Source organism: Notolepis coatsorum (genome assembly GCF_963971535.1).
Source record: "Notolepis coatsorum genome assembly, chromosome: 8".
NCBI classification, from domain to species: domain Eukaryota; kingdom Metazoa; phylum Chordata; class Actinopteri; order Aulopiformes; family Paralepididae; genus Notolepis; species Notolepis coatsorum.
Window position 1 is genome coordinate 138724901 of NC_140172.1, and position 26751 is coordinate 138751651.

The following is a 26751-nucleotide window of genomic DNA, read 5'->3' on the forward strand; positions in this document are numbered from 1 at the left end:
CCTCAAAAACACAACTGACAAAATCTACAAAATGCTCCAAGAAAACAAAATTGAAGATTTTAAGCTATATTAAAAATAAATGGGAGAAGGAACTGAAAACAAACATACCAGATAAGGAGTGGAATCAAAGCTTTGGAATCAAAGCTTTAAGATATCTTCCATTACATAAAATCACCCTTTTGGCAGGAGCAGGGACGTGCACAGGACTTTAGAGGGGCAGGTGCTCAAAGGCTGAAAAGGCACTACACTTGTGTGTATATATTAAGCGAGCGCGCGTAGCGCGTGAGCGCGATTTTTAAGGGCCCTTTTCGGGCGGGGGGCCCCCTTTTTATGCTTTTTGGGGGTTTTGTGATCAATATTGAATATTGAACTATAATAACAGTGCAGGAGCTCACTTATCCTTGAAAGACACTTTTATCACTGACTTAAATGGCCCATACATCTCCATAAATGTTCAGGGGGGAGGAATCAGTGCTTACCCTACAGACCCCAAGAAGTGCATTCTGTATTGTTTAATATAAATGCATTTTTTATTCCAATCCCAATTTGTATTTGAGATTCCCAATCCCATCGGACTTGACTTCTTTGTGTCCCTCAATGAGTGTAATACCAGCATTCAACAGCGGTTTCTATCATCATCATCATCACCACCCACGCTATGCATAAAATATATAGGTCCGCGGAGAGGCACTCTGAGGAGGCGTGCAAACTGCAATGGAATATGGGGCATCTCTCTCTTTACTTAATATTTTGATTCTATCCTGACATTTTTCAGTTGGAAGGGCAGTCTATATGCGTAACAGTAAAAAAAAAAAAAAAAAAAAATATTTTAATTTTTTTCAAAAAGGGCACTTTTTTGATGAGGCTCAAAAAGGCAGGTGCTCAGGCACCCCTTGGCCTCTATGTGTGCACGTGCCTGGGCAGGAGTATGCTTGGAAAATAAATATGAGGTACTTTAGAACACCATCGAGTATGTCCAAATACGCACAAAATGATCCCGGCTGCTGGAGGGAGTGTGGGGAGAAGAATGCTGACCATACACATATTTTCTTTACATGTAAAAAAATTCAAATCTACTGGTCAGATATTCTAGACATAATGGAACAGATGTTTGAGGAAGTGGGTATAGAAAAACATGATATACTCTTAGGAACACGCCCCAAAAACCTACAAAAAGAAGAACTATACCCTTTTTTTATTTTGAGAGCTGCAGCACTTAAACAAATTACAATACAAGAGCTTGGAAAAAACTTGAACCCCCGAAAGTAAACAAATGGTTAGAAACTGTAGAGGACATATATAGTATGGAAAAGGTAACCTACAAAATCAATAAGAATGAAAATATGCTGGGAAAAAGATGGGGTCTCTTTAAACTATGGAGGAGTACTAGTTGACAGACAGATCAGTCTTTAAGGAAGATTTAAGTAACATGAAACAGTGATGATCTACTGATCAATTGTTGGGAACACCCCTTAGGCCTACAGCTATACCTACAATGACAATTCAAGCCTTTTTACTTATTATTATTATTATTTTATTTAAATTGGTTGGTTTCTTTTTTCTATTAATTTCTTATTTGTTTGCTGTTATTATTGTTGTTGTTGTTTGTTGTTTTTCTTGTGTGTGTGTGTGTGTGTGTGTGTGGGGACGGGTAGGGATGGATGTTGGATGTGTGCCGGTCCGGGATCTATGCTGGTGCTCGCCCCTTTGTTTGTGTTTTTGTCTCTTGTTTTTTGTATGGGTGATGGGTACAAAAAAAAAAAAAAAAAAAAAAAAGTGTCAAGATTTGGAATATGCGTATGTACATTTGTGTGGGTATGTACGTATGTAAGTATGGACAGGTGCAGTTGTGTATGTGTATGTGGGTACACTTACTATACCTAAATGTAAATGTTTTTCATTGACACAATAAAGTATAAAAAAAAAAGGTACGGTGGCCTGCATGGCCCAACACACCACTCTGACAACAGAGGCTGCTTAGCAGTACTTGTTGCTGGGGAGGTTTGGTTAACGATCCCCTCCAGATGTATTGTAAAGGTGCTATAGATAACATTCAGCCACTTAGGTGTCACACTAGAGCACCAGCATGTCATATTATCCAATCAGGTGCTATAGATAACATTCAGCCACTAGAGGTCGCACTAGAGCACCAGCATGTCATGGTATCCAATCAGGTGCTATATATAACATTCAGCCACTAGAGGTCGCACTAGAGCACCAGCATGTCATTCCAAATATATCCCCTCTCTCTCCTCTCTCTCTCTCTCTCTCTCTCTCTCTCTCTCTCTCTCTCTCTCTCTCTCTCTCTCTCTCTCTCTCTCTCTCTCTCTCTCTCTCTCTCTCTCCCTCTCTCTCTCTCTCTCTCTCCCTCTCTCTGTCTCTATCTCTCTCTCTCTCTCCCTCCCTCTCTCTCTCTCTCTCTCTCTCTCTCTCTCTCTCTCCTCTCTCTCTCTCTCTCCTTCTCTCTCTCTCTCTCTCTCTCTCTCTCTCTCTTTCTCTCTCCCTCTCTCTCTCTCTCTCTCTCTCTCTCCCTCTCTCTGTCTCTCTCTCTCTCCCTCCTCCCCCCCCCCTCTCTCTCTCTCTCTCTCTCTCTCTCTCCTCTCTCTCTCTCTCTCTCTCTCTCTCTAGGCCTGGGCTTCAGTATAGCAGGTGGAGTGGGGAACCAACACATCCCAGGAGACAACAGCATCTATGTCACCAAGATCATTGAGGGCGGGGCGGCGCACAAAGACTGCCGGCTGCAGATTGGGGACAAGATACTCGCGGTCAGACACACACACACACACACACACACACCACACACACACACACACACACAGAGCACACACAGAGCACACATGGCGCGGCTTTGATTCAACATTATGTATGCTTTGCTTTTCCTGCAAACACAGGAAGCTATGGAGGGAGTCGCCGTGGATATTGATTGGCGTTTACAGTAGCCAATAGTGCTGAATGTGCATTACGGTCGGAGCATTATAGCTAGCAAGTCATGTTAGCTAGCAAGAGGCCAAGAGCTAGCTTAGCTTAGTCGTACAGTTACAGTTACAATGTGCTGCAAATGTCCTTCTAGAAAGCATTTCATTGGATGCTAAATGAGTATACGCCCCAGTGTGCAGGATGACTCATCAACATTTTGTTATCCTTTTCCAGGAAATAACTAACTCTAAAATACCATTAAGGATACACCTCACTGTCGCACAGTTATACACCTCACTGTCGTACAGTTATACACCTCACTGTCGTACAGTTATACACCTCACTGTCGTACAGTTATACACCTCACTGTCACACAGTTATACACCTCACTGTCGTACAGTTATACACCTCACTGTCGTACAGTTATACACCTCACTGTCACACAGTTATACACCTCACTGTCACACAGTTATACACCTCACTGTCACACAGTTATACACCTCACTGTCGTACAGTTATACAGCTCACTGTCATACAGTTATACACCTCACTGTCGTACAGTTATACACCTCACTGTCGTACAGTTCTGTATCGTTAGTGGCTTAGCTTGGCATCGCTACTGCACTATCTCGCGTACGTGCACGCGTACTGAATAAACCACAAATGTACCTCTAATACCAGTATTAGTCTGACCACACCCCTCATCAGCTTACCTTCATAAGCAGGTGTGTGGTCACCTGCTCTCCTCCTTCTCGCTTTCACCACAAGGAAGAGGTGCCTCGGTAGATCCCACACTTGACACCATGATGGAAGAAATTGGATTAGGAACAGCTTGGGAAACAAGGATACGTTGACATCATATCTTTATTTTCTCTCTCACTATTTTCGAGAAAATACGGCGATATTGTCTTCGTACTGGAGTGTCTAGAAGATGATGATCATTCTACAAACCCTCCGCCGGTTTTCGTATTGGGAGCACGCCGCTGCATGCTTCTCAACTGCAGTTCCTTGCTGTGTTTGTTGGGGTGAAACCTGTCAGGCCACAGCTGAAACTGTCGGACATGCCGCTGTTGTGAGGAGCGGTGCGTTCCAGGTTGGGTGAGTAGTGTTTGCTGGCGGGCTCCACTTGTCTGTTAGTGCTATGGGGGCTACTTGACAAAGTTTATGGAAACCGGCCCCAGGCTAGGGTCCTTTGTTTAGCCGTCTAGGCGACAGAAGGCCTTGGTCTGGCGACCATTATAGTTTTAACTAGTGGGCCGCGACCATTGACACTGGTGATCCCTGTGTGTTCTGGACGAGTGGATTCTCTCTGTCACCGTGTTAAGACCCCATCTTTCATATCCAAATGAGAGTATTCCTTCACGAGGGGATATGTGCATGTAATGTGCGATAGCGGCAGATTCATGTTCAAAGTCAGCTATACAGGCCAGTTGGTACTGTGCTGATTCCGCCGGACGTGTTAATGTCACCGTTGTGAAGCGGTGTTGACGTCTTGTTTTCTCTTTTCTCTTAAAAAGTGAGGAGGGTTCAGAACGGCGGCCTGTCTGGGTGAGTGTTATGTCATTGTTTACATGTTCATAGCTTACGGTTAGCCGGTCGGTGGCCTGGCGCGGGGTAGCTTGGCTTCTCGCGCGCCGCCGGGAGCTCGCTCCTGATCGCGTGCGTCGTAGATCGGCGTCCCGCGAGCGGAAGCAATAGCACCCGAACGGTTGGAGCAGCCGTTAGCTTGATGCTATTCTGTTGAACGTGCTTTGATTTTTAACATGTTTTACACTCTTGACCACGACGTCATCCTTGACAGGGGATGTTCGTCGACCCTGCCTGAGCCTAGACGGGGATTGCGTCAACAAAGAGGACTGTAGCGACTGGTGGAGCGGCGACGCTGCCCGGATCGAACAACACGGGACGGCTGTGTTCTACGGTGGCTTGTGACTGCACTTCGCTGATCTGCGTTCCGGGCAGGTACGGGGTTGGCCAGACCTCATAAACACGTCTTCTGGTTTTACCTTGCTAAATGTATTGTGAATAACGGTGTTTTTTCCCAAAACGTGTGTTGTTGCAATGCATTTGAGATACGTTGCGGGTTGTGTGTGAGCTGTTTTTGTCACTGGCAGTTAGCTTCTCCGTGCAGGTCGTGATGTATTGATCTGGTTGTTGTGTGAGAAACATCATGGTGTTTATGTGTACCGTGTACTCACTACTAAGGCAACTAACCTATGAAGCTATGCTTGGTGACGAGTGAGTAAAAGAATGTTCTTTCTCAGACTGTAATGACAATGAACAGTGAGTTCACACATTAACAGGTTTTCCTGTTTTAACTGGCCGTATTGAGGGTAAAATAGGAGGATTGTGTTTCCCCCCCCGGTTCCCTGGGGACTTTATCACCTCCTATCAGACATGTTGTGCATTAATTGTGTCTTTTGTGTGGTAGGGATACGATGTAACTCTCAGCTTGATTGCTGAGGTTGTGCTAAATCTGCTGGAGAAACTTATTTCCTAAAGGGAAATTGGTTTGGTTGCTGTCATGTGTGCTTAGCAAGGCCTGTGGTCGATACTAATCAAGAATGATGTATTCTCTCATTGTGAAAAAAACGGCGTTCCTCTGTTGAGTGTTTTTGCCATTTTTTGTAGGTGATGATGGGTTGTGTGTGTCATGTGACCTACAACTGGGTTGTACTGGCCACAGAAGCACATGTGTATGTTGGACCGGGGTTCTTAGAGCCCTCTCTATTCTGTGTTTTTCCTTAGTAAAAATCAGATAGCAGGTTAGCTCGTGCGCTGTGTGGAGCTGTGAAACGCTTCATAGAGCTGACTATGACTGTGTCATATTCTCTTTTTGTCGTTACGTCGTATCATGGGTGTGGGGTCGTAAAGGGGTGAACTGGTAACCTTTCCTCTCCCCATTGTTCTGTCGGTCAGGGGTACACCCCCTGTCCTTCAAGGTTCCCGTCACGTGGCGGTTCGGCACGTTACGGGGGGGGGGGGGGGGGGGGGGGAGGGAGTTCCTGGTCCCACGGCCTGGTATATTGGGCGTGTGCACCGCAGGAATTCCCCCGCCATAGAGTACGTCACCGTGCGCGTCTCTGTTGGTAGGACTTCCGTGTGCTGTTCAGGTCCATGTGATGGATCTGTTTTCAGGGGGGGTGGTCAGGGCTCCTCCTCACCAAGCGCCTACTCAGGCCTTCTGTGAGTTCGGACTCCTTCTTCCATGTGAGGAAGCCTCCATCAGAGTACAGAGCCTTCCTCCTCAGATTGTCAAAGTGAGTGGACCCTCTAGAAGGGTCCTTTTCTATTGTATGTATATTCGATTCAATTCGTTTATTGAGTGTGTATGGGTTCGGTGCCTCTTCCCCGGAGGCCCTAAAACCAGTTTTTTACATGGCTCAAGGTGCAATATATTCTTTTCAATCTGTACAGCTCGCGTGGGAAGTCTCTCTGGGGATCCCCGTCTCTTTCCTATGGGAGGGTGGTGGGATGTAAAAATGTGAAAAAATTTTACCCCGGCTGTGTAGACTGGGATACATACTGTTGATGCTTCCTTCTTTCTATTCCAGAAGTGTTGGAGTTAGGGAGTGTCACACCCCTCTTGTCGTTCCCCTGGGCGCCTTGGGGATTCAATGACAGGTCTAAATAGCCTGTTCATTGATGGGGGTGTGTCCCGACGCACGTATAGTGCTAGCTCGCTGTAAACAGGCGATTGACTGGCACGCCTTAGTTGCTTGTGGTTGAAACAGCGTTTTTATAAAGCAACTGAGATGGGGGTTTTTCCTCTTCCGGCGACCACATCCCATGACCTGGGTGGGTTGTCGACGGATTCTCGTTCATGTCTGGGGGATGATGTCGGGATGGATCTGAACATATGTAGTGGGGTCTCACGCCCTTGGGGTGGGCCACCAGGCGCGGTTCGTCCCGACGTCTGGGTGGCGCCTTCTTTTCATGTTAAGATCAACACGCATATCTGCCCTTCTCCTGGAGTAGGCATGTCGGCGTGGTTAGGGCACGGGACTGGTTCTGGTCACGCTGGTCCAGATCAGTTGAACCCGTTGTCCGCCGGGGATGCAGATCTGCTGTTCTGGTACCCTGAGGGACTTGGGCTTTTTTCAGGGGGAAAAATGCCAGGTCGGTCTGGGTGTCACAGGGTTAAGCGCTATGGAGACCCTGGTTGGGTATGTTTTTACTCAGCACTGTCGTCATGGCTTACAGCCATGCCATTCTGTACGCGCTCGATCTCGTCGGATCTCGGCCGCTACACAGGTTGGTCCTGGTTAGTACTTGGTTGGGAGACCGCCGGGGAATACCAGGTACGGTGTGCTTAGGGGCTGGTTCTCCATTATTTTTCGCTCCTCTCTCACGCATGGCGAAGAGGGGCCTGTGGGGGTGGTTTTTTGACCTCCTCTGGTGACCCTGTGCTTCCCGTACCGCCAGGCCCGGTCCGAAGTGATGTTTGCGACCCGTAGGCCTGGGTTAACCCTTTTTGGAAACTGGAACACTTGTACTGCGGTATAGCCGGTGTATACCCGCAGGTGTGTTTTGGAGTTTTTTCTTGAGGGGTTATAGGAACAACCACCGCATTGGGTAACACCGAGGTGGTTGATTCCCTGGTGTGTTGGAGCAGTGTCAACTCCCGGGTTCACCGTTTGAGGGTGCCCCTGCACGTTCATGACGTCTGCCAATCGTGTCAGCCTTCTCTGCCTCGACCCCTCTGGGTGGGGGTTGTTAAATGGAGGCTTGGTCATGCAACACCGCCAGCTTACGCTCCTTCCGCCGGGGCGGCTGTGTTCAGCTGTCCCCTCTGGCGCCTGTCTCGTCCGCAGTCTCCAGGCTAGGGTTAACAGCCTGTTGCCTGGTTTTTCCCCGGTGCGCTGCCTGCTTCCGTTGGTTAACCTTTTTTGTGTGCTTACGGCCATGCTGACTGCCTATTCTGCAGGGTCAGTGTGCCAGGCGGTGTACTATTGGGGGGACGGGGCCCGCTCGGCTTACGGCCATACCGACCTGAACACGCCCGGTCTCGTCCGATCTCGGAAGCTGGGCAGGTTCTGGCCTGGTTGGTTCCGCCTGGGAATACCAGGTGCAGTAACTGAGGGGCCTTTGTCCGAATACGCTGGCGATGTGGGGGGCGGGGCACTACGTGCCCACCTGGTGGGGTCTTGATGCTGGCATCATGGACTTCTCCGGGCCCCCATTCCAGGGAGTCCAGTCCTTTTGGTGGGTCTGGGTCTTCCTTCGTGCTCCGCTGCTACGGCCTTGCCACGGGGTTGGGTTTGCCCTTGACCCCGTGATTCTGGGGGCAGTAACGAGGTTGTTCCTCCGTTCGTTCCCGGGTGGCATGCGGGTTGTGCGTGTGTGTAGTCGTGGGGTCAAGCCACGGTCTGCTCACCCTGTGCGTTGAGTTGCTTGAGTGCCTCTTCGCACGGTCGGGTCCGTCGCCCTCCCGTGACGTCCCTAATAGGGGGGCTACCCTCCATTAGGGGGGGTCGGGGGGGCTCGGCCCTCCCTGTTCTGATGGTTTTGGGGGGCTGTCAGCGGGGTGTATTTGTCAGCCAAGTGGCTCCGCTTGGCCTCCCTTGTGCAGTAGCGATGCCAAGCTAAGCCACTAACGATACAGAACGTTAGGTTATGACTATAACCAAGTTCTGTTAGTTAGGGGCGATGCTTGGCATCGGACGCCGCTGCAGCCCTTGTCCTCACCTTGTGGTGAAAGCTTGGGAAGGAGGAGAGCAGGTGACCACACACCTGCTTATGAAGGTAAGCTGATGAGGGGTGTGGTCAGACTAATACTGGTATTAGAGGTACATTTGTGGTTTATTCAGTACGCGTGCACGTACGCGAGATAGTGCAGTAGCGATGCCAAGCATCGCCCCTAACTAACAGAACTTGGTTATAGTCATAACCTAACGTTATACACCTCACTGTCGTACAGTTATACACCTCACTGTCACAGTTATACACCTCACTGTCGTACAGTTATACACCTCACTGTCACACAGTTATACACCTCACTGTCACACAGTTATACACCTCACTGTCACACAGTTATACACCTCACTGTCGTACAGTTATACAGCTCACTGTCATACAGTTATACACCTCACTGTCGTACAGTTATACACCTCACTGTCGTACAGTTATACACCTCACTGTCGTACAGTTATACACCTCACTGTCACAGTTATACAGCTCACTGTCATACAGTTATACACCTCACTGTCGTACAGTTATACACCTCACTGTCGTACAGTTATACACCTCACTGTCGTACAGTTATACACCTCACTGTCACAGTTATACACCTCACTGTCGTACAGTTATACACCTCACTGTCGTACAGTTATACACCTCACTGTCACACAGTTATACAGCTCACTGTCATACAGTTATACACCTCACTGTCACACAGTTATACAGCTCACTGTCACACAGTTATACACCTCACTGTCACACAGTTATACACCTCACTGTCACACAGTTATACACCTCACTGTCACACAGTTACACACCTCACTGTCACACAGTTATACACCTCACTGTCACACAGTTATACACCTCACTGTCACACAGTTATACACCTCACTGTCACACAGTTATACACCTCACTGTCATACAGTTATACACCTCACTGTCATACAGTTATACACCTCACTGTCATACAGTTATACACCTCACTGTCATACAGTTATACACCTCACTGTCACACAGTTATACAGCTCACTGTCGTACAGTTATACAGCTCACTGTCACAGTTATACACCTCACTGTCACACAGTTATACACCTCACTGTCGTACAGTTATACACCTCACTGTCACACAGTTATACACCTCACTGTCATACAGTTATACAGCTCACTGTCACACAGTTATACAGCTCACTGTCACACAGTTACACACCTCACTGTCATACAGTTATACAGCTCACTGTCATACAGTTATACAGCTCACTGTCGTACAGTTATACACCTCACTGTCATACAGTTACACACCTCACTGTCACACAGTTATACACCTCACTGTCACACAGTTATACACCTCACTGTCATACAGTTACACACCTCACTGTCATACAGTTATACACCTCACTGTCATACAGTTATACAGCTCACTGTCACACAGTTATACAGCTCACTGTCACACAGTTACACACCTCACTGTCATACAGTTATACACCTCACTGTCACACAGTTATACACCTCACTGTCACACAGTTATACACCTCACTGTCATACAGTTATACACCTCACTGTCACACAGTTATACAGCTCACTGTCACACAGTTATACACCTCACTGTCGTACAGTTATACACCTCACTGTCACACAGTTATACACCTCACTGTCATACAGTTATACACCTCACTGTCATACAGTTATACAGCTCACTGTCACACAGTTATACACCTCACTGTCATACAGTTATACACCTCACTGTCATACAGTTATACACCTCACTGTCGTACAGTTATACACCTCACTGTCGTACAGTTATACAGCTCACTGTCACACAGTTATACAGCTCACTGTCATACAGTTACACACCTCACTGTCACACAGTTATACACCTCACTGTCACACAGTTATACACCTCACTGTCATACAGTTATAAACACCTTTGTCTTCTGTGTTCCTCCTTTCTTGTCTCTCTTGCGTGGCCGTGTGACCCGCAACAGCCAATGAGGTACAGCCAGGCCTGTCTCCCGAGAGCTCAACCGATTGGCCGGAAGCCAGAGCCTTACACAGAAACTTCCGGAAGGCATTTACTCAGCATTCCTGAACACTAGTAGTTACTGCAACCCTAGGCATCGACAGTGAATGAGTCGGAAATCAAACTAGATGTTAATTGGAAGGCGTCACAGACCGACAGTCACTTTAATATACAAGCACATCTTGTGTAGGCACTACTTAAGCAGATTAGACAATAGATTGGAGGGGAATTACAGCTATAAAATCCATGGCTCGAGATGTCTTTCATTACCATGGTAATAGATGGTATAGTGTGGGAGATATTTAACTGTAGCGTTGCGCCTCTGTGGGTCATGCAGTCACGCATTACTGACCTCTGGTGGACAAGAGAGATACTGCACCCTACAGACATCTGTTTATATTTCACTGCATAAGTGTACTTTGGACACTTTGGGTCCAAATATAACACAGAGCTGGATGGGAAATGTACTCTTAGATATACACTGTGATCAGGAATTAATCTATATAATATATTCCCTGAAAGTGTTCTCATTCTCCTTCCTCGCTTGTTGTGCTGTGATCAGGTGAACAGCGTGTGTCTGGAGGATGTGATGCATGAGGACGCAGTGGGCGCTTTGAAGAACACGGCAGAGGTGGTTTACCTGAGGGTGGCCAAGCCCAACACCCTGTACCTCACCAACACCTACAACCCCCCAGACCTCACCAGCAGTAAGAGAACTCCTACTCTATACCCTAACACTAGGGATGTTCGATATTGGCTTTTTTACCGATATCCGATATACCGATATTGTCCTACTTTGGTAAATGTATCAAAAGTGTATTATAAATTGGTAAGCAAAAATAACCCGAAATGCATCAAAAGTATAATTTCAATATAATTAAGCACATCATCATCAAGTACAACTCAAGTTTCAATTCAATTGAACACCACATTAGTATACTTTCTGAATACATACAAAGTATACTAAATTATACAAAGTATACTTTTAAGAAAAATATACTTATGTATACCTTTCTTTTTTGACTTGGGTATAACAGCTTATCCCGAATAAGACCTGAATTGAGGTGTCATATCCAGAAACTCTTTGGACCATGTGATCACTCTGGTTTCCTGTGTGTTTGTGCAGCGTATGGACATATGGACACAGACCTCGGCCATCCCAACTACCTGGGATCAGATTACCCACAAGCCCTCACTCCCACCTCGCCGAGCCGGTTCTCTCCTGTGCTGCACGGCATGATGGGAGACGAAGACCTGCCCAGGTGAGCACAGAGACAGTAACACACCCATACACAGGACTGTAATAACACTGTTGTTATGACAACAACACAAGTCACAGTTGAAAAATGTAATACAACGTTAAAAATAAAAGAAAAACACAATTTAAAAACATTACAGTTCTCATACAAAAAGGTCCCTAATTAGACATATCATAGGTACTATATATATATATATACATGTATATACAATATATTAGGGGTGGGAATCACCACGTTACGATATTATCACAGTACTATGAATACTATGAGTACTATGAATACTATGAGTACAGTACTATAATATAGTATAATATTGTACTGCAGATTATGTCCCCAATGGAACACTTCTGCAATAGAAATATATATACATCATCTGTTTTATCTAATAAGATAACATTTTCAGTCTGTTCACCTCATTCCAATCAGTTTTAGTGCACTAAAATGGGATGTCAAGCAAAAGATAACTAAAAGAAAATCTATTAGGACTTGGCATCAGTGTATCGTTATTGCAAGATATTGTGGTACATCACTGTATCGACTTTTTCCCCACCCCTAATATATATATATATTAGAATGTATATCCCTCACTGTATTCTTATTCTTATTTGTGATTTTTGACTACCTAAATGTTTATTGGGAGCTGAATTTCCCTCGGGATCAATAAAGTACTTTTATTCTATTCTATTCTATTCTATTCTATTCTATTCTATTCTATTCTATTCTATTCTATATATATCTATGACGTATCACGTCGGTTAGGGTACCTTATGTATACTGCACCTGTGTATACTGTATACTTTACGTACATATTTAGACTCTAGTGTTTATTGTAACCATATTTTTTGTAATGTTTAATATAACTAGGGATGTTTGATATTGGCTTTTTTTACCGATATCCGATATACCGATATTGTCCAACTCTTAATTTGCGACACCGATATCAACCGATACCGATATATGCAGGGTTTGCTCCCCAAAAAAAACGGAATAATTTCAGGTAATTAACATTACATATCTCTTGTTGTGGAATTAACATACTTTTGACAATAAATAAAATAAGAATTTGTTCTTACTTGCTTGCCTGGGTAAATAAAGGTTAAATAAATGTAAAAATATATATATATATATCTTTTTTATCGATCATTTCTGATATTACATTTTAATGCCTATATCGGCCGATAATATCGGACATCCCTAAATATAACTGATATACATGGCATACAGACCCTCATCTGCACCTTTGATCACACTTGCTCATATGCATATATTCAGAGTTAATTATATTGTTTACACTGCCTATTTTTACTTTTCTACTGTACTATAACTTGTATTGCCTGTATTTATGTCTTTCTACTATTACACTGTCCATACCTGTACCTCCCCTCCCCCCTCCCCCATGCTGCTACGATGCCTGAATTTCAGGGGGGATCAATAAAGGAATATCTTATCTTATCTTATCTTATCTAATATTGCGGTATATTGCTGTATCGACTTTTTCCCCACCCCTAACAAATATATATATATATATATATATATATATATATATATATATATATATATATATATATATATATATATATATATATATATATATGATATCTATTGATTCTTGAAGGTACCAGGCCATGCTACTGTAAGTGTGTCTTCTCTCTGCAGTGTGATTGCAGGGTATGGTTGTGGTGATCAGGTCATACTAAGTGTGTCTTCTCTCTGCAGTGTGATTGCAGGGTATGGTTGTGGTGATCAGGCCATACTAAGTGTGTCCTCTCTCTGCAGTGTGATTGCAGGGTATGGTTGTGGTGATCAGGCCATACTAAGTGTGTCCTCTCTCTGCAGTGTGATTGCAGGGTACGGTTGTGGTGATCAGGCCATACTAAGTGTGTCTTCTCTCTGCAGTGTGATGGCAGGGTATGGTTGTGGTGATCAGGCCATACTAAGTGTGTCTTCTCTCTGCAGTGTGATGGCAGGGTATGGTTGTGGTGATCAGGCCATACTAAGTGTGTCTTCTCTCTGCAGTGTGATGGCAGGGTATGGTTGTGGTGATCTCTCAGGCAGGGACCCCCGGCGGGTCGTGATCCACCGCGGCTCCACCGGCCTGGGCTTCAACATCGTGGGCGGTGAGGACGGAGAGGGCATCTTCATCTCCTTCATCCTGGCGGGCGGCCCGGCCGACCTCAGCGGGGAGCTGCACAAAGGAGACCAGATCCTCAGCGTAAGCAGACACTGTCTCATCTGAGCACTCGTGAAAAGACGAACGTCGCTCACGTATATTCTCCCGGTGCCCCGGGACGTTCCTGTCAGTGTACCACTCTCTCCGAAAGCTAGAAATCTGATATTTCAGATTTTGTGGCACAGGAAGAACATACTGACTGAACTGTCCTGGGGCACAGGAAGAAATACTGACTGAACTGTCCTGGGGCACAGGAAGAACATACTGACTGACCTGTCCTGGGGCACAGGAAGAACATACTGACTGACCTGTCCTGGGGCACACAGCTAGGTGTGACTGATGGGTCAATCGGAGCAGCTAGATGTGACTGATCATTTTCACAACAACAACAGCAGCTCTAACATACTGGGTAATGTTACATCAACATACCTTCCGTAAAATAAAGAAAATAAGGGCCATAAGGATAGTTCACATTGCAGGTTATCGTGATCACACAAACATATTATTTTTTAAAGTCAAAAACATTAAAGTTAAATGATCTTGTGGAATTTAAAACGGCACAATTAATGTATAAAGCAAAAGGTCATGTACTTCCAGGAAACATTCAAGAACTGTTCTTTGATAGAGAGGGGGGTTATAATCTGAGGGGAGAACTCAATTTAAAAGTTCTAAATGTACGCACTACCATGAGAAGACACTGCATCTCAATACTGTATGTGGAGTGAAACTGTGGAACAGTCTGAATGTGGTGCTAAAGCAATGTCCAAACATGAGCCAATTCAAACTGAAGTATAAGGAAATGATGTTCACGAGGGATGAGGAAGGGACTTGATATTCACGGGTGTTTACATTTTTATTTTATTTCTTTCATGTTTTACATATATAGTTTTAGTTTTTTTGTTTTGCATATATATATATATTTTTTTTCTTTTTTATGTTTTAAAATAGTACACTCATTTGAGTAGTGGAAAAGGGGTAGGATTCAATAAGTGTATACTTCTTCCTACTCCTTTTCGAACATGTAGATTGAGTCGTGTTTTGCTTTTGTTATTGTTTGTTTGTATTCATTGCATGTTCGAAATAAAGATTTAAAAAAATCAAAAAAAATCAATGAAATTTAAAAACAAGATTTTCATTGTACTGTACCTTTAAGGATGTACTGTATTGCATACAACAATCACTGCTTCCATGCCGAGACCTTTCAAGGGTCATACTGGGATGAAATGTAACATGTTAAATGTATTCACATGTGTTGATCTTAACACGAGGCTCTTACCTTCTACTTGTTCTCATGTAGGATGTGTGAATCTTTTATACATTTGACCCAGAACTAGTAGGTGTTAATTGGGCGGCTACGTGGCGTAGTGGGCAAGGCGCTCGCCACGAAATGCTGGAGACGCTGGGCTCGTCAGTTCGAGCCCAGCGCTCCACATTTGCTTTCAGTTTAGCTGGTCGTCCGTACTAATACACATTGGCCGTATTAGGGGGTGGGAAACTGATGGGTGGGGATCGGGCGTTGTGGACAGCGACTCCTACAGGTCGGTTGGTGCGCCTGCGCAGTAGAATCAGAAAGTGTCGGGGGCAGCGTGAGCCTCCCACGCGTTACTCCTCGCCACTGCGAGATCGAGCTGCGCAGGTAAAAAGATGCGACTGCTGTTACCTCAAGTACCGGAGGGGACTTGTGCTATGTATGACTTAGTCCACATTGCAGCCGGCTTGTGGGAGGCAAGAAACAGCGTTCAAAGACAGGGGAGGGTTGAATTGGATGATACGAAATTGGGATGGGAGAAAATATAGAAAATGGGAGAAAAAAGTGGATTAAAAAAAAAACTAGTAGGTGTTAATTAAAGAAGCACTTACTACAAAACAATACTGATTTATTTTGCACATTTGTGTACAATAAATAACAAGACCTTGTCTTATAGCCACAGCTACTTTATCATTTCACTGAGATGTAATTAATACAAGGATTCAACGTCTCAGATGACCAGTGGCCATATTCAAACTCAATAACTGCTTTTTTTTTATTTTATTTTTTTTAATATAATATCAATGTGGGTTATATTCACGTACCACATCCTTAGTTAGTTTGATGTGTAGATGGAAAATATGCTTTCTTGAACTTTTCTTAATCCGTTTTACAGGGTTAAACCTTTTACAGCCACAAAATGAAAAGTGTTAGTCCTTGTAGCAAGAGTTCAGTGAGTCAACTGGAGAATGAAAATAATGTCTCCATTCTTATTATTTTTTTATTTGTTTACATGTGGATCGCTGACTGGACCTTTAACGGTGTCTCCTCCCTGTATCAGGTGAACGGCGTTGATCTGCGCATGGCGACACATGAGCAGGCAGCTGCCGCCCTGAAGAACGCCGGCCAGACCGTCACCATCATCGCTCAGTACAGACCAGACGGTAAAGGCTATAATAATAATAATAATAATAATAATAATAATAATAATAATAATAATAATAATAATAATAATAATAATAATAATAATAATAATAATAATAATAATAATAATAATAATAATAATAATAATAATAATCATCATAATCATCATAATCATAATCATAATAATCATAATAATAATTATTATTGTTATTATTATTATTATTATTATTATTATTATTATTATTATTATTATTATTATTATTATTATTATTATATAATAATAATAATAATAATTATTATTATTATTATTATTATTATTATTATTATTATTATTATTATTATTATTATTATTATTATTATTATTATTATTATTATAATTATAATTATAATACACTTTATTTGTATAGCATCTTTCATACAGAAACTGTAGCTCAAAGTATATAACACCTACCATACACAATAAAGACAGCCTATACCATCTACCATACACAATAAAGACAGCCTATAAACATATAATAATATAATAATAATATAATAATAATAATAATAATAATAATAATAATAATAATAATAATAATAATAATAATAATAATAATATAATAATAATAATAATAATCATAATCATAATCATCATAATCATAATCATAATCATAATAATCATAATAATAATTATTATTGTTATTATTATTATTATTATTATTATTATTATTATTATTATTATTATTATTATTATAATAATAATAATAATAATAATATTATTATTATTATTATTATTATTATTATTATTATTATTATTATTATATTATTATTATTATTATTATTATTATTATTATTATTATTATTATTATTATTATTATTATTATTATTATTATAATTATAATTATAATACACTTTATTTGTATAGCATCTTTCATACAGAAACTGTAGCTCAAAGTATATAACACCTACCATACACAATAAAGACAGCCTATACCATCTACCATACACAATAAAGACAGCCTATAACATCTACCATACACAATAAAGACAGCCTATAATATCTACCATACACAATAAAGACAGCCTATAATATTACCATACACAATAAAGACAGCCTATAACATCTACCATACGTAGTATTGTGTAACTTAAAATACAATACATTTGTTCTTCTCCTTCTTCATCTTCTTCTTCTTCTTCTTCTCCTCCTCCTCCTTCATCTTCTCCTTCTTCTTTTCATTCTTCTTCTTCATCTTCTTTTCATTCTTCTTCATCTTCTTCTTATCCCTCTTCTTCTTCTTGTCATCTTTTTCTTCTTCTCCTTCATCTTCTTCTTCATCTTCTTCTCTCGTCCTTCATCTTCTTCTTCTCGTCCTTCATCTTCTTCCTCTTCTTCTTCTCCTCTTTCTGTGTTCAGAGTACAGCCGTTTCGAGGCGAAGATCCACGATCTGAGGGAACAGCTGATGAACAGCAGCATGGGCTCTGGGACCACCACTCTGAGGAGCAACCCAAAGAGAGGCTTCTACATAAGGTCTGTAACCACGACAAGATACAACAAGATACAACATACTTTAATGCCACACAACGATGGTTGGTGGTAATTGTTTGCGGTACAGTTTGGGACATCAACATGAAACATCGGACATCAAACGCCCCCATCCCATCTCCCAACCCCCACAATAAATACATATACTGTATACATAAATACATACAGGACAGTCACATGTAACAGTGTCAGTCAGTGACGGATAGGGTTGGGCACCGAGAACCGGTTCTAATAGGAACCGGTTCCTAACTTCCGGTTCTGGAACCGGAAGTAACATGTTTGAATTTCGATTCTTAACACATTAACTGCCACGCTTATATCCATCAATGTATGATCACTGCCACCACTGTAAGCCTATGGAGATGTTTACCTTCTTTGCACGGCTATAACTTTTTAAATTGTATTGCTAAATTGACATTACTATGGCCCATTCAACATCGATTATCTATCGTTCAGGATGTGGGAACCTTATACTTTTTCATTCATAGATTCATACGAAAATACCGACTCTAGAATATAAATACGTTTTTATCGTTTTCTGCAGTAATTCCTAGAACGTGATTTATAGGCATAAACGCATATATAGATTATCAACTGCCGTTTGTTGGCGATACACGCTATATTAAAAATGTCAACTGTACATGATCCTAAACGTTATGACTTATGCGCGGATGAACGGGGGGTCGTTTATAATTCCGTGATCGTCAGTAAATGCTTTATGTAGTATGGGTGATATATTGATCAGAGCAGTTTGCATGAATAATAATAAACAAACGCGCTGAAAATGATGTCAGCGTCCTCTTACCGTTCGACGATGAGACTGGAGTAAAAAGATCCCACTTATTTGATGGCTTATTCGATCCATTTCCGGTTTGTATAATAATAATAAACACCCAAATCATCTCGATTATTGAGTTATGGCAGCGATCCATATACACAATGTGTGTCTACAGGATGTGTTCATTTCGATTCTAAAACAAAAATGTTTTTACTTTGTTAATTAATACCCTAGTTACAGTACAGCAACCAAATGAAACTGTATCAAGTCAACTGACAATGTGAATAGTATGAAGAAAATAAAAGATGTTTAAAAAAAATTATAATAATCTCCTGCGAAATAAGCTGTGACCTGTTTTGACCTGCACCTCAAAGAATCGGAATCGAGAATCGTTTAAAACAGGAATCGAAGTGGAGAATCGGAATCGGAACCGGAATCGTTCAAATCCAAATGATGCCCAACCCTAGTGACGGATGCTTGCCCGTCTGACTGTTCCATAGCAACAATTCCCACCAGCAATATAGAGTGCAGTCTGATGAAGTTGTGTGGGCTGTGAAGTCCTTTTCCCCTTCTCTCTGGTCATGATGTCTTACTGTCACGGTTCCTCAGGGCTCTCTGGTCATGATGTCTTACTGTCACGGTTCCTCAGGGCTCTCTGTTATCATGATGTCTTACTGTCACAGTTCCTCAGGGCTCTCTGTTATCATGATGTCTTACTGTCACGGTTCCTCAGCGCTCTCTGGTCATGTTGTCTTACTGTCACGGTTCCTCAGCGCTCTCTGATCATGTTGACTTACTGTCACGGTTCCTCAGCGCTCTCTGATCATGTTGTCTTACTGTCACGGTTCCTCAGCGCTCTCTGGTCATGTTGACTTACTGTCACGGTTCCTCAGCGCTCTCTGGTCATGTTGTCTTACTGTCACGGTTCCTCAGCGCTCTCTGGTCATGTTGTCTTACTGTCACGGTTCCTCAGCGCTCTCTGGTCATGATGTTGGAATATAAAAAATGAGCCATGACAGTAAGCTGTAGGAATTTTCGATCGAGTCATTTGTATATAAAAACATAGAACATAGTAGGGCTGTCCCCGACTAAGGATTTGGATGGTCGACTATGATTGGCCTAGGGCTGTCCCCGACTAAGGATTTGGATGGTCGACTAGGATTGGCCAAAATTTGCCGTTGGTCGACTATTGGTCGACCTAAAAAAAAAAAAAAAAAAGTATAATATTTTAAATTTTTATTTTTTTTTATCATTCCATTTGGGCTGTGGGGGGTGCTTAATGTCTGAAGGAGTCGACTGAAGGCGTCTTGTCCTCTGCAAAAGCATGCAATTGGTCCACTGATGGATACATCTTGATATTTGTCTAGTCTAGTGTGTTCATTAGATGGGTGAAATCCTCTTTCAGTGCCTCTGTGCCTGTTTTCGTAGGCAGTTAGCCTCTGGTATGCGTGCCATTAGCATTAGCCACGCTTCTAGGCCTCTTTTCTTTTGGAAAGAATGATAAAAAAATATGTAAATTTTAATTGTTTTATAAAAAAAATATATATATATATATTTTTTTTGTATTCGACTAAGAGGTTGGCAGTCGACTACGGCTCCTTTCGACCGATTAGTCGACTAATCGACTAATAGGGGTCAGCCCTAGAACATAGTTTATTAATCTGCTAATACGGAGATCGGTTTATAATCAGTGACAATCATGTGTACACACAATGCGTCTGACCAGAAAGTGACACAGAGCTTTTGGTCGGACACACATTAAATACATAATTGAAATGACCTACATTAGACACCAGATGTAACCGAAAGGTAAACAAGAATTATGCCCCAGTTAGGGAATCATAACAAAAGACGGATCTAGGCTTATGTTATGTCTTTCACACTAGAACAAGAGTAAAGGCCATGGTCATATCTCCTCAACCGTGGTCGTTGTTAAAGAAACACACACAGACTGTAGCCTAGTGTCTGGGCTGTAGTTAGACTAGTTGATCATATTAAACTAGTCAAGCTATCAGAGATAGAATATGTATTTCAACACAGATGGTGATGCACGATATATCGGCCACCGATATAATATCGGCCAATATGGGAATTTTTTTACACATCGGTATCGGTCCGATATCAAGATAGGGCCGATATTAAAAATAAATAATCTTTTTCTTTTTTTTTTTTCTTTTTTTTATTTATTTGTACATGTTTTGGCCTTAAATCGTTTAAAAATATCAGTAATTTCTGAAAATAAGTTCCAAAAGTAAAGAAAATATATATATATATGCGTTTTGGAAAATAGCTCTTTATTTGATTATCATAAAAAAGTGTTTTCTATACAGAGATATTGACATCTGTAAATATCGGTATCGGCCAGAACAGCAATATTAATATCGGTTATCGGTATCGGTCACAATTTTCACATCGGTGCATCACTACACACAGATCTATAATGACATGACAATATTTCTATTACAATGTCTTACTGTCACGGCTCCCCAGGGCCCTCTTCGACTACGACAAGACGGCCGACTGCGGCTTCCTCAGCCAGGCGGTGGGTTTCCGGTTCGGAGACGTGCTGCACGTGTTGGACTGCGGGGACGAGGAGTGGTGGCAGGCCCGGAGGGTCAGCCCCCAGAACGACCAGGAGGAGGTCGGCTTCATCCCCAGCAAGCACAGGTCAGACCGCCGCCGTCCTCACCACTTAGCCTGGAGCCACGTTAATAAAGGAACACTCTAAACTACTGCTTGCTCTTGTCTGGTGCAAATTAATTTGGTTTATTGAGTTATTGAGTTAAAGGAACACGGTAACATTATGGGAAATTAACTTGCCGTCTTCTCCAGAGTCAGACAAGAAGATAGATGCCAGTTTCCTCTCTGTGTGTTCAGTAGGAAGCTATCCCGCATCCCCTTCCATTTATTTGTGCTAAGCTAGTTACATTTGCACTCTTTGTCTTCTTCATCCGCTCCTCTTTCTTGACTTCCTGCTCCTGCTGACCCCCTGCAGGGTGGAGAGGAAGGAGTGGACCTCTCGCATGAACACCAAAGAGCGGGTAAGAGATCAAACTGACCACATCATCCTCATGTTAGCTGTCTGCCGTTATAGAACAACAGCCTTCCAACATTCTCTATATATCTATATATATATATATATATATACATTCTCTATATATCTATGATTTACTATAGAAGACTTTGGTTGTCTTAAAGGTGCTATATAGACAACATTCAGCCACTAGATGTCAGACTAGAGCACCAGCATGTCATTTATCCAATAAAGGTGCTATATAGATAACATTCAGCCATTAGATGTTAGACTAGAGCACCAGCATGTCATTTATCCAATAAAGGTGCTATATAGATAACATTCAGCCATTAGATGTTAGACTAGAGCACCAGCATGTCATTGATCCAATAAAGGTGCTATATAGATAACATTCAGCCACTAGATGTCGCATAGAGCACCATCATGTCATTTATCCAATCAGGTGCATTCCACATGGGGAAATGGGAAGTAGGGAGGGGATACCTATAGATATCTATATAGAACACTAGATAGCAGTCACCAGCGTCACTGAACCGCCGCCATTTTGCTCGAGTCAGCCTTGAGTGAGGGTGAGTGAGCTGCACAGACAAAAATACTCATAACTCGCTGAAATATTGACGGATTTACAAAAGGGTTGGTTTATTACAAGCATTATTAACGTGGCTATGATTCAAACGGTTTGAAAAAAAAGAAGAATAAAATGCCTTTAAGTAAAAAAGTAGACATGAATGTTATCAGTAGCTGAGCTGCCTCGAGCAAGATGGCCGCCCTACGACGACGTCGCTCTACATTGGCCGGCAGCGCGGGTAAGCTATCTAGTGTTCTATATAGATATCTATGGGGATACCTGCACCAACCAGCGATGAGCTGCTGCGTTGTCTGATTACATGATAACCTCTGTAGTGAGGTCAGTGACCTATATGGTTTGCTAAGGCTCTGTGTTTTGTGTTATTGCAGGACCACGGTCGGGACACCATGGGATCTCAAGGTACGTGAGCGTCAAGTGCATGACGTGCTCCAGTCGAATGTCGATTAACCCTTTCACTACCACACTACCAGAATGTTAACCCTTTCACTACCACACTACCAAAGGATTAACCCTTTCACGGCGACAATACAGAAGGTTAACCCTTTCACTGCCACGCGACAAAGGGTTAACCCGTTCACTACCACACTACAGAAGGTGCACCCTTTCACTGCGACAATACAGAAGGTCAACCCTTTCACTGCTACACGACAAAGGGTTAACCCGTTCACAGCCACACTACAGACGGTTAACCTTTCACTACCACACTACAGACGGTCTGTAGTGTGGTAGTGAAAGGTTAACCGTCTGTAGTGTGGTAGTGAAAGGTTAACCTTCTGTAGTGTGGTAGTGAAAGGTTAACCTTCTGTAGTGTGGTAGTGAAAGGTTAACCTTCTGTAGTGTGGTAGTGAAAGGTTAACCTTCTGTAGTGTGGTAGTGAAAGGTTAACCGTCTGTAGTGTGGTAGTGAAAGGTTAACCTTCTGTATTGTGGTAGTGAAAGGTTAACCTTCTGTAGTGTGGTAGTGAAAGGTTAACCTTCTGTAGTGTGGTAGTGAAAGGTTAACTTTCTGTAGTGTGGTAGTGAAAGGTTAACCTTCTGTAGTGTGGTAGTGAAAGGTTAACCTTCTGTAGTGTGGTAGTGAAAGGTTAACTTTCTGTAGTGTGGTAGTGAAAGGTTAACCTTCTGTAGTGTGGTAGTGAAAGGTTAACCTTCTGTAGTGTGGTAGTGAAAGGTTAACTTTCTGTAGTGTGGTAGTGAAAGGTTAACCTTCTGTAGTGTGGTAGTGAAAGGCCCTAAACATTCATTTGAGATGCAGAGTAAAGGGATAGTTGTGGTTTTTGGAACCCTTGACATAGTTCTTACTTACCGACGATGATGTTGATCAGTAAGACACCATCCTTTAGTTAGAACTGATGCAAGCTCAATTTCATTTCATTTAATTTCAAACCTTTATTTCAACTCGTGAGACACAGAGGTTACCCTTAATTTCAGCGACGAAAACAAAGACAGTGTATTAGCAATTGCATGGCACAATAAATAAGAATAAACAATACAAGATCTGCTCAGTTTTAAGTTACAATTCGACACACAGTGGTCGGCGATAGAGAAGAGAGAAGGGAAGAGAAGGAAGAACCTTCAGCTTCAGAGTCAGTCGGACGACATTCCAGGTGTTGGAAGCATCAAAGGAGAAAGCAGTTTTTCAGAGTTCAGAGCAAACTGGAGGAACCCTACAGTAAGAACCAACCGGTCATTTGAAAGTGTAGAATCGATTCAATGGGGTCAAGCTCCTGTCTGTACCAGATGACTGAGGCCCTGTCCACACAGTACATGGATATTTCTGAAAGCGCCTTTTTCGCCTCCTCCGTATTAAAAAAACATTCATGTCCACCACAGTCTTTTAGAACATCTCCCCTTCCACACAAGAACGGAAAACCGATTTAAAATGCTCACACAAACCAGGCCAGTAGGTGGCGATGATGATTGTTGAGGGTTAATGAAACACACTGTGAATATATTATACAAATAAAAAAAAATTAGGCGGGCGGCCGGGTAGCGCAGCGGACTAAGCGTCTGCCTACCACCGCAGAGACAGTGGGATCGAATCCAGCTGCCGCGGTACCTCCGGCTTGGTCGGTTGTCCGTACTGACACAATTGGCAGTGTCAGCGGGTGGGAAGCCGGTGGGGTGGGTCCTGGTCGTTGTAAACAGCGACTCCTACAGGTCGGTCGGCGCGCCTGCTCAGCGAGGGAGTAGTGTGATCCTCCCACAGGGCCGCGGGATCTCAGTCAGCATTGGGGGTGCTTAGATAAGTGATATAATAACGTCATAGGTTTACCACTCTGGTAAACCAACACTCTCGTTCACTAGAGGAGACCACTGCCCAACTCCGCGCTCTCACGCTCAGCTCTGCGGAGCGACAAACAATGTAACCGTTTTGATGCATACATCTCTGCCCAGCCTACCCCACCTGTCGCGCCCCTGTACAGGGAGCCCCATGTCCCCGCACCAGAACGCTACGACGGGGACGTCTCTAAATGTTGTGCCTTTATTTTTCAATGTGTATCAGATTCCAAAGTGATACATCTAAAATCGCTTACCTGTCGGGTCTGCTCAAGGGTCCTGCGTTAGAATGGGTGACAGCTATCCACTTCAGTCAGTCCCTCCCTCTGCAATTCGTTCCCCGCATACATCGCCGACATGCAAAAGGTCTTCGACCACCCTCCCGGGGGCTCGGATAGTTCTGCTGGCTTGTTCTGGCCATCCATTCAGCGTCCCAAAAACGATTCCAGGCCGCGTCTATTTTTTTACCAACGGATTTCCAGTTCCGCGTTGACGCTTCCAGGCCGCGTCTATTCGAAGCCTAACCGGTTCATGCTTCCGCTACACGCTGCTTTAATAACACTGCATTATCGAGACAGCACACCTATGAGGATCTGGCCGGTAATGAATTCCAAGAGTAGGGTAAATGTGCAGTGCCGCTCTGTCTGTGACATTGAGTAGCCTCGGTATTACAATGGAATAAAAGCCAAAACAACCTTGCAGTTGCAGTTACAACTCCCCGCCAGCAGGGGGTGCTGGAGCCCCCTCAGCACCTGTACTTCCCTGCTCCCACGTGTTACGTGGGGCGACAGTGGCTCGGGAGGTAGAGCAGTCGTCTGGCAATCCGGAGGTTCCCGGTTCGATTCCCGCTCCACCCGGGCAGCGTGTCGAAGTGTCCTTGAGCAAGACACTTAACCCCTAATTGCTCCCGATGAGCAGGTCGGCACCTTGCATGGTTGCCTCCGCTGTGAATGTGTGAGTGAATGGGTAATGTAAGTAACAAATTGTAAAGCGCTTTGGATAAAAGCGCTATATAAAAAAGCAGCCATTTACCATTTACACTCACCCAATGAGAGTCCTCGCTGTCAGGTGAAAAGAAGCGGCTGGCTGACTCTGCATGTATCGGAGGAGACATGTGTGATAGTCTTCAACCCTCCCTAGACCGGCGAGTGGGGGGAAAATGCGCGCAACGACCAGGAAGAGAGGGAAGGGAATTGGTATAACGACAAAAATTGGGATGAGAGAAAAATACAGAAAAAGGGGGAGAAAAAGTAGATACAAATAAAAATAATTATATATACAAAAAAATCCTTCCGAGTTTCTTCACATTTCTCTTCGTGGCATAATGGCTCTGCAGCCCTGACTCTGATACAGGGTAGAGATACAATAATACAAGATACCTTTATTGCCACACAACCAGGTTTGTGGTATTTGTGTTCGGTACAGAGTGTTTGAAGCTCTGGATATACATAAAACAGGAACATTTACCCCCCCCCCCCCCCCCCCCCCCCCACCTTCCCAGCAATAAATACAACATGACACAACACAACACAACATAACACACGGAAGAGACTAGTCCATCTGGGCCCTATTCCCCGTACCTGGTTCAACTAAGTCGATCAAAAGTCCCATTATCCAGATTCAATTAACTCGAAGGCTGATTCAGTCTCGTAATTCGAACCAGACTTGATACTTAGGATAATTGTGCACGGCCGCCTCACCTGAAAAGACAGCAGCTGTCGATCGCAGAAATCCTGATTTTCTAACGGCATTGATTGATTGATTGATTGCAAACTTTATTAACAGATTGCAGAATGGGTACAATACAGTACGGCTCAATAGCCTCGCAGACAAGTTAAATGCATAATCTATAGGCTAATTTTAAATCCCTCAATACCCCAATCAATCAGATTATATTTCTTTAAATGTGCTTGCTGGCAGTAGGCTTAATGGAATGAATAATCGAAAGAGATCTTGCTAGCGAAAATAATTAGTTAAACTATTTCTGAATAAGTAGACACAAAAACAAGCCCTACGAGTATCTAATTGATACGCATTAATAGATACTATATATATATAATATATAAATACATGGTTCCCAAAGTTTTCAAGGCGCAACCACCGAAATAGAGA

The 26751-nt window shown here is 43.0% G+C and overlaps 1 protein-coding gene across 1 annotated transcript in view; it reads left to right on the forward strand.

Annotated features, from left to right (window-relative positions):
* LOC311232885 (disks large homolog 4-like) overlaps positions 1 to 26751 on the forward strand; it is a gene marked incomplete at both ends in the record, with an annotated part of 412013 nt that overhangs the window by 372192 nt on the left and 13070 nt on the right. The window contains 7 exon segments of the mRNA XM_084319719.1: positions 2629 to 2765; positions 11175 to 11319; positions 11739 to 11874; positions 13927 to 14083; positions 16351 to 16453; positions 17830 to 17944; positions 21228 to 21418. Of these exon segments, the coding sequence (XP_084175845.1) occupies positions 2629 to 2765; positions 11175 to 11319; positions 11739 to 11874; positions 13927 to 14083; positions 16351 to 16453; positions 17830 to 17944; positions 21228 to 21418 (984 nt within the window).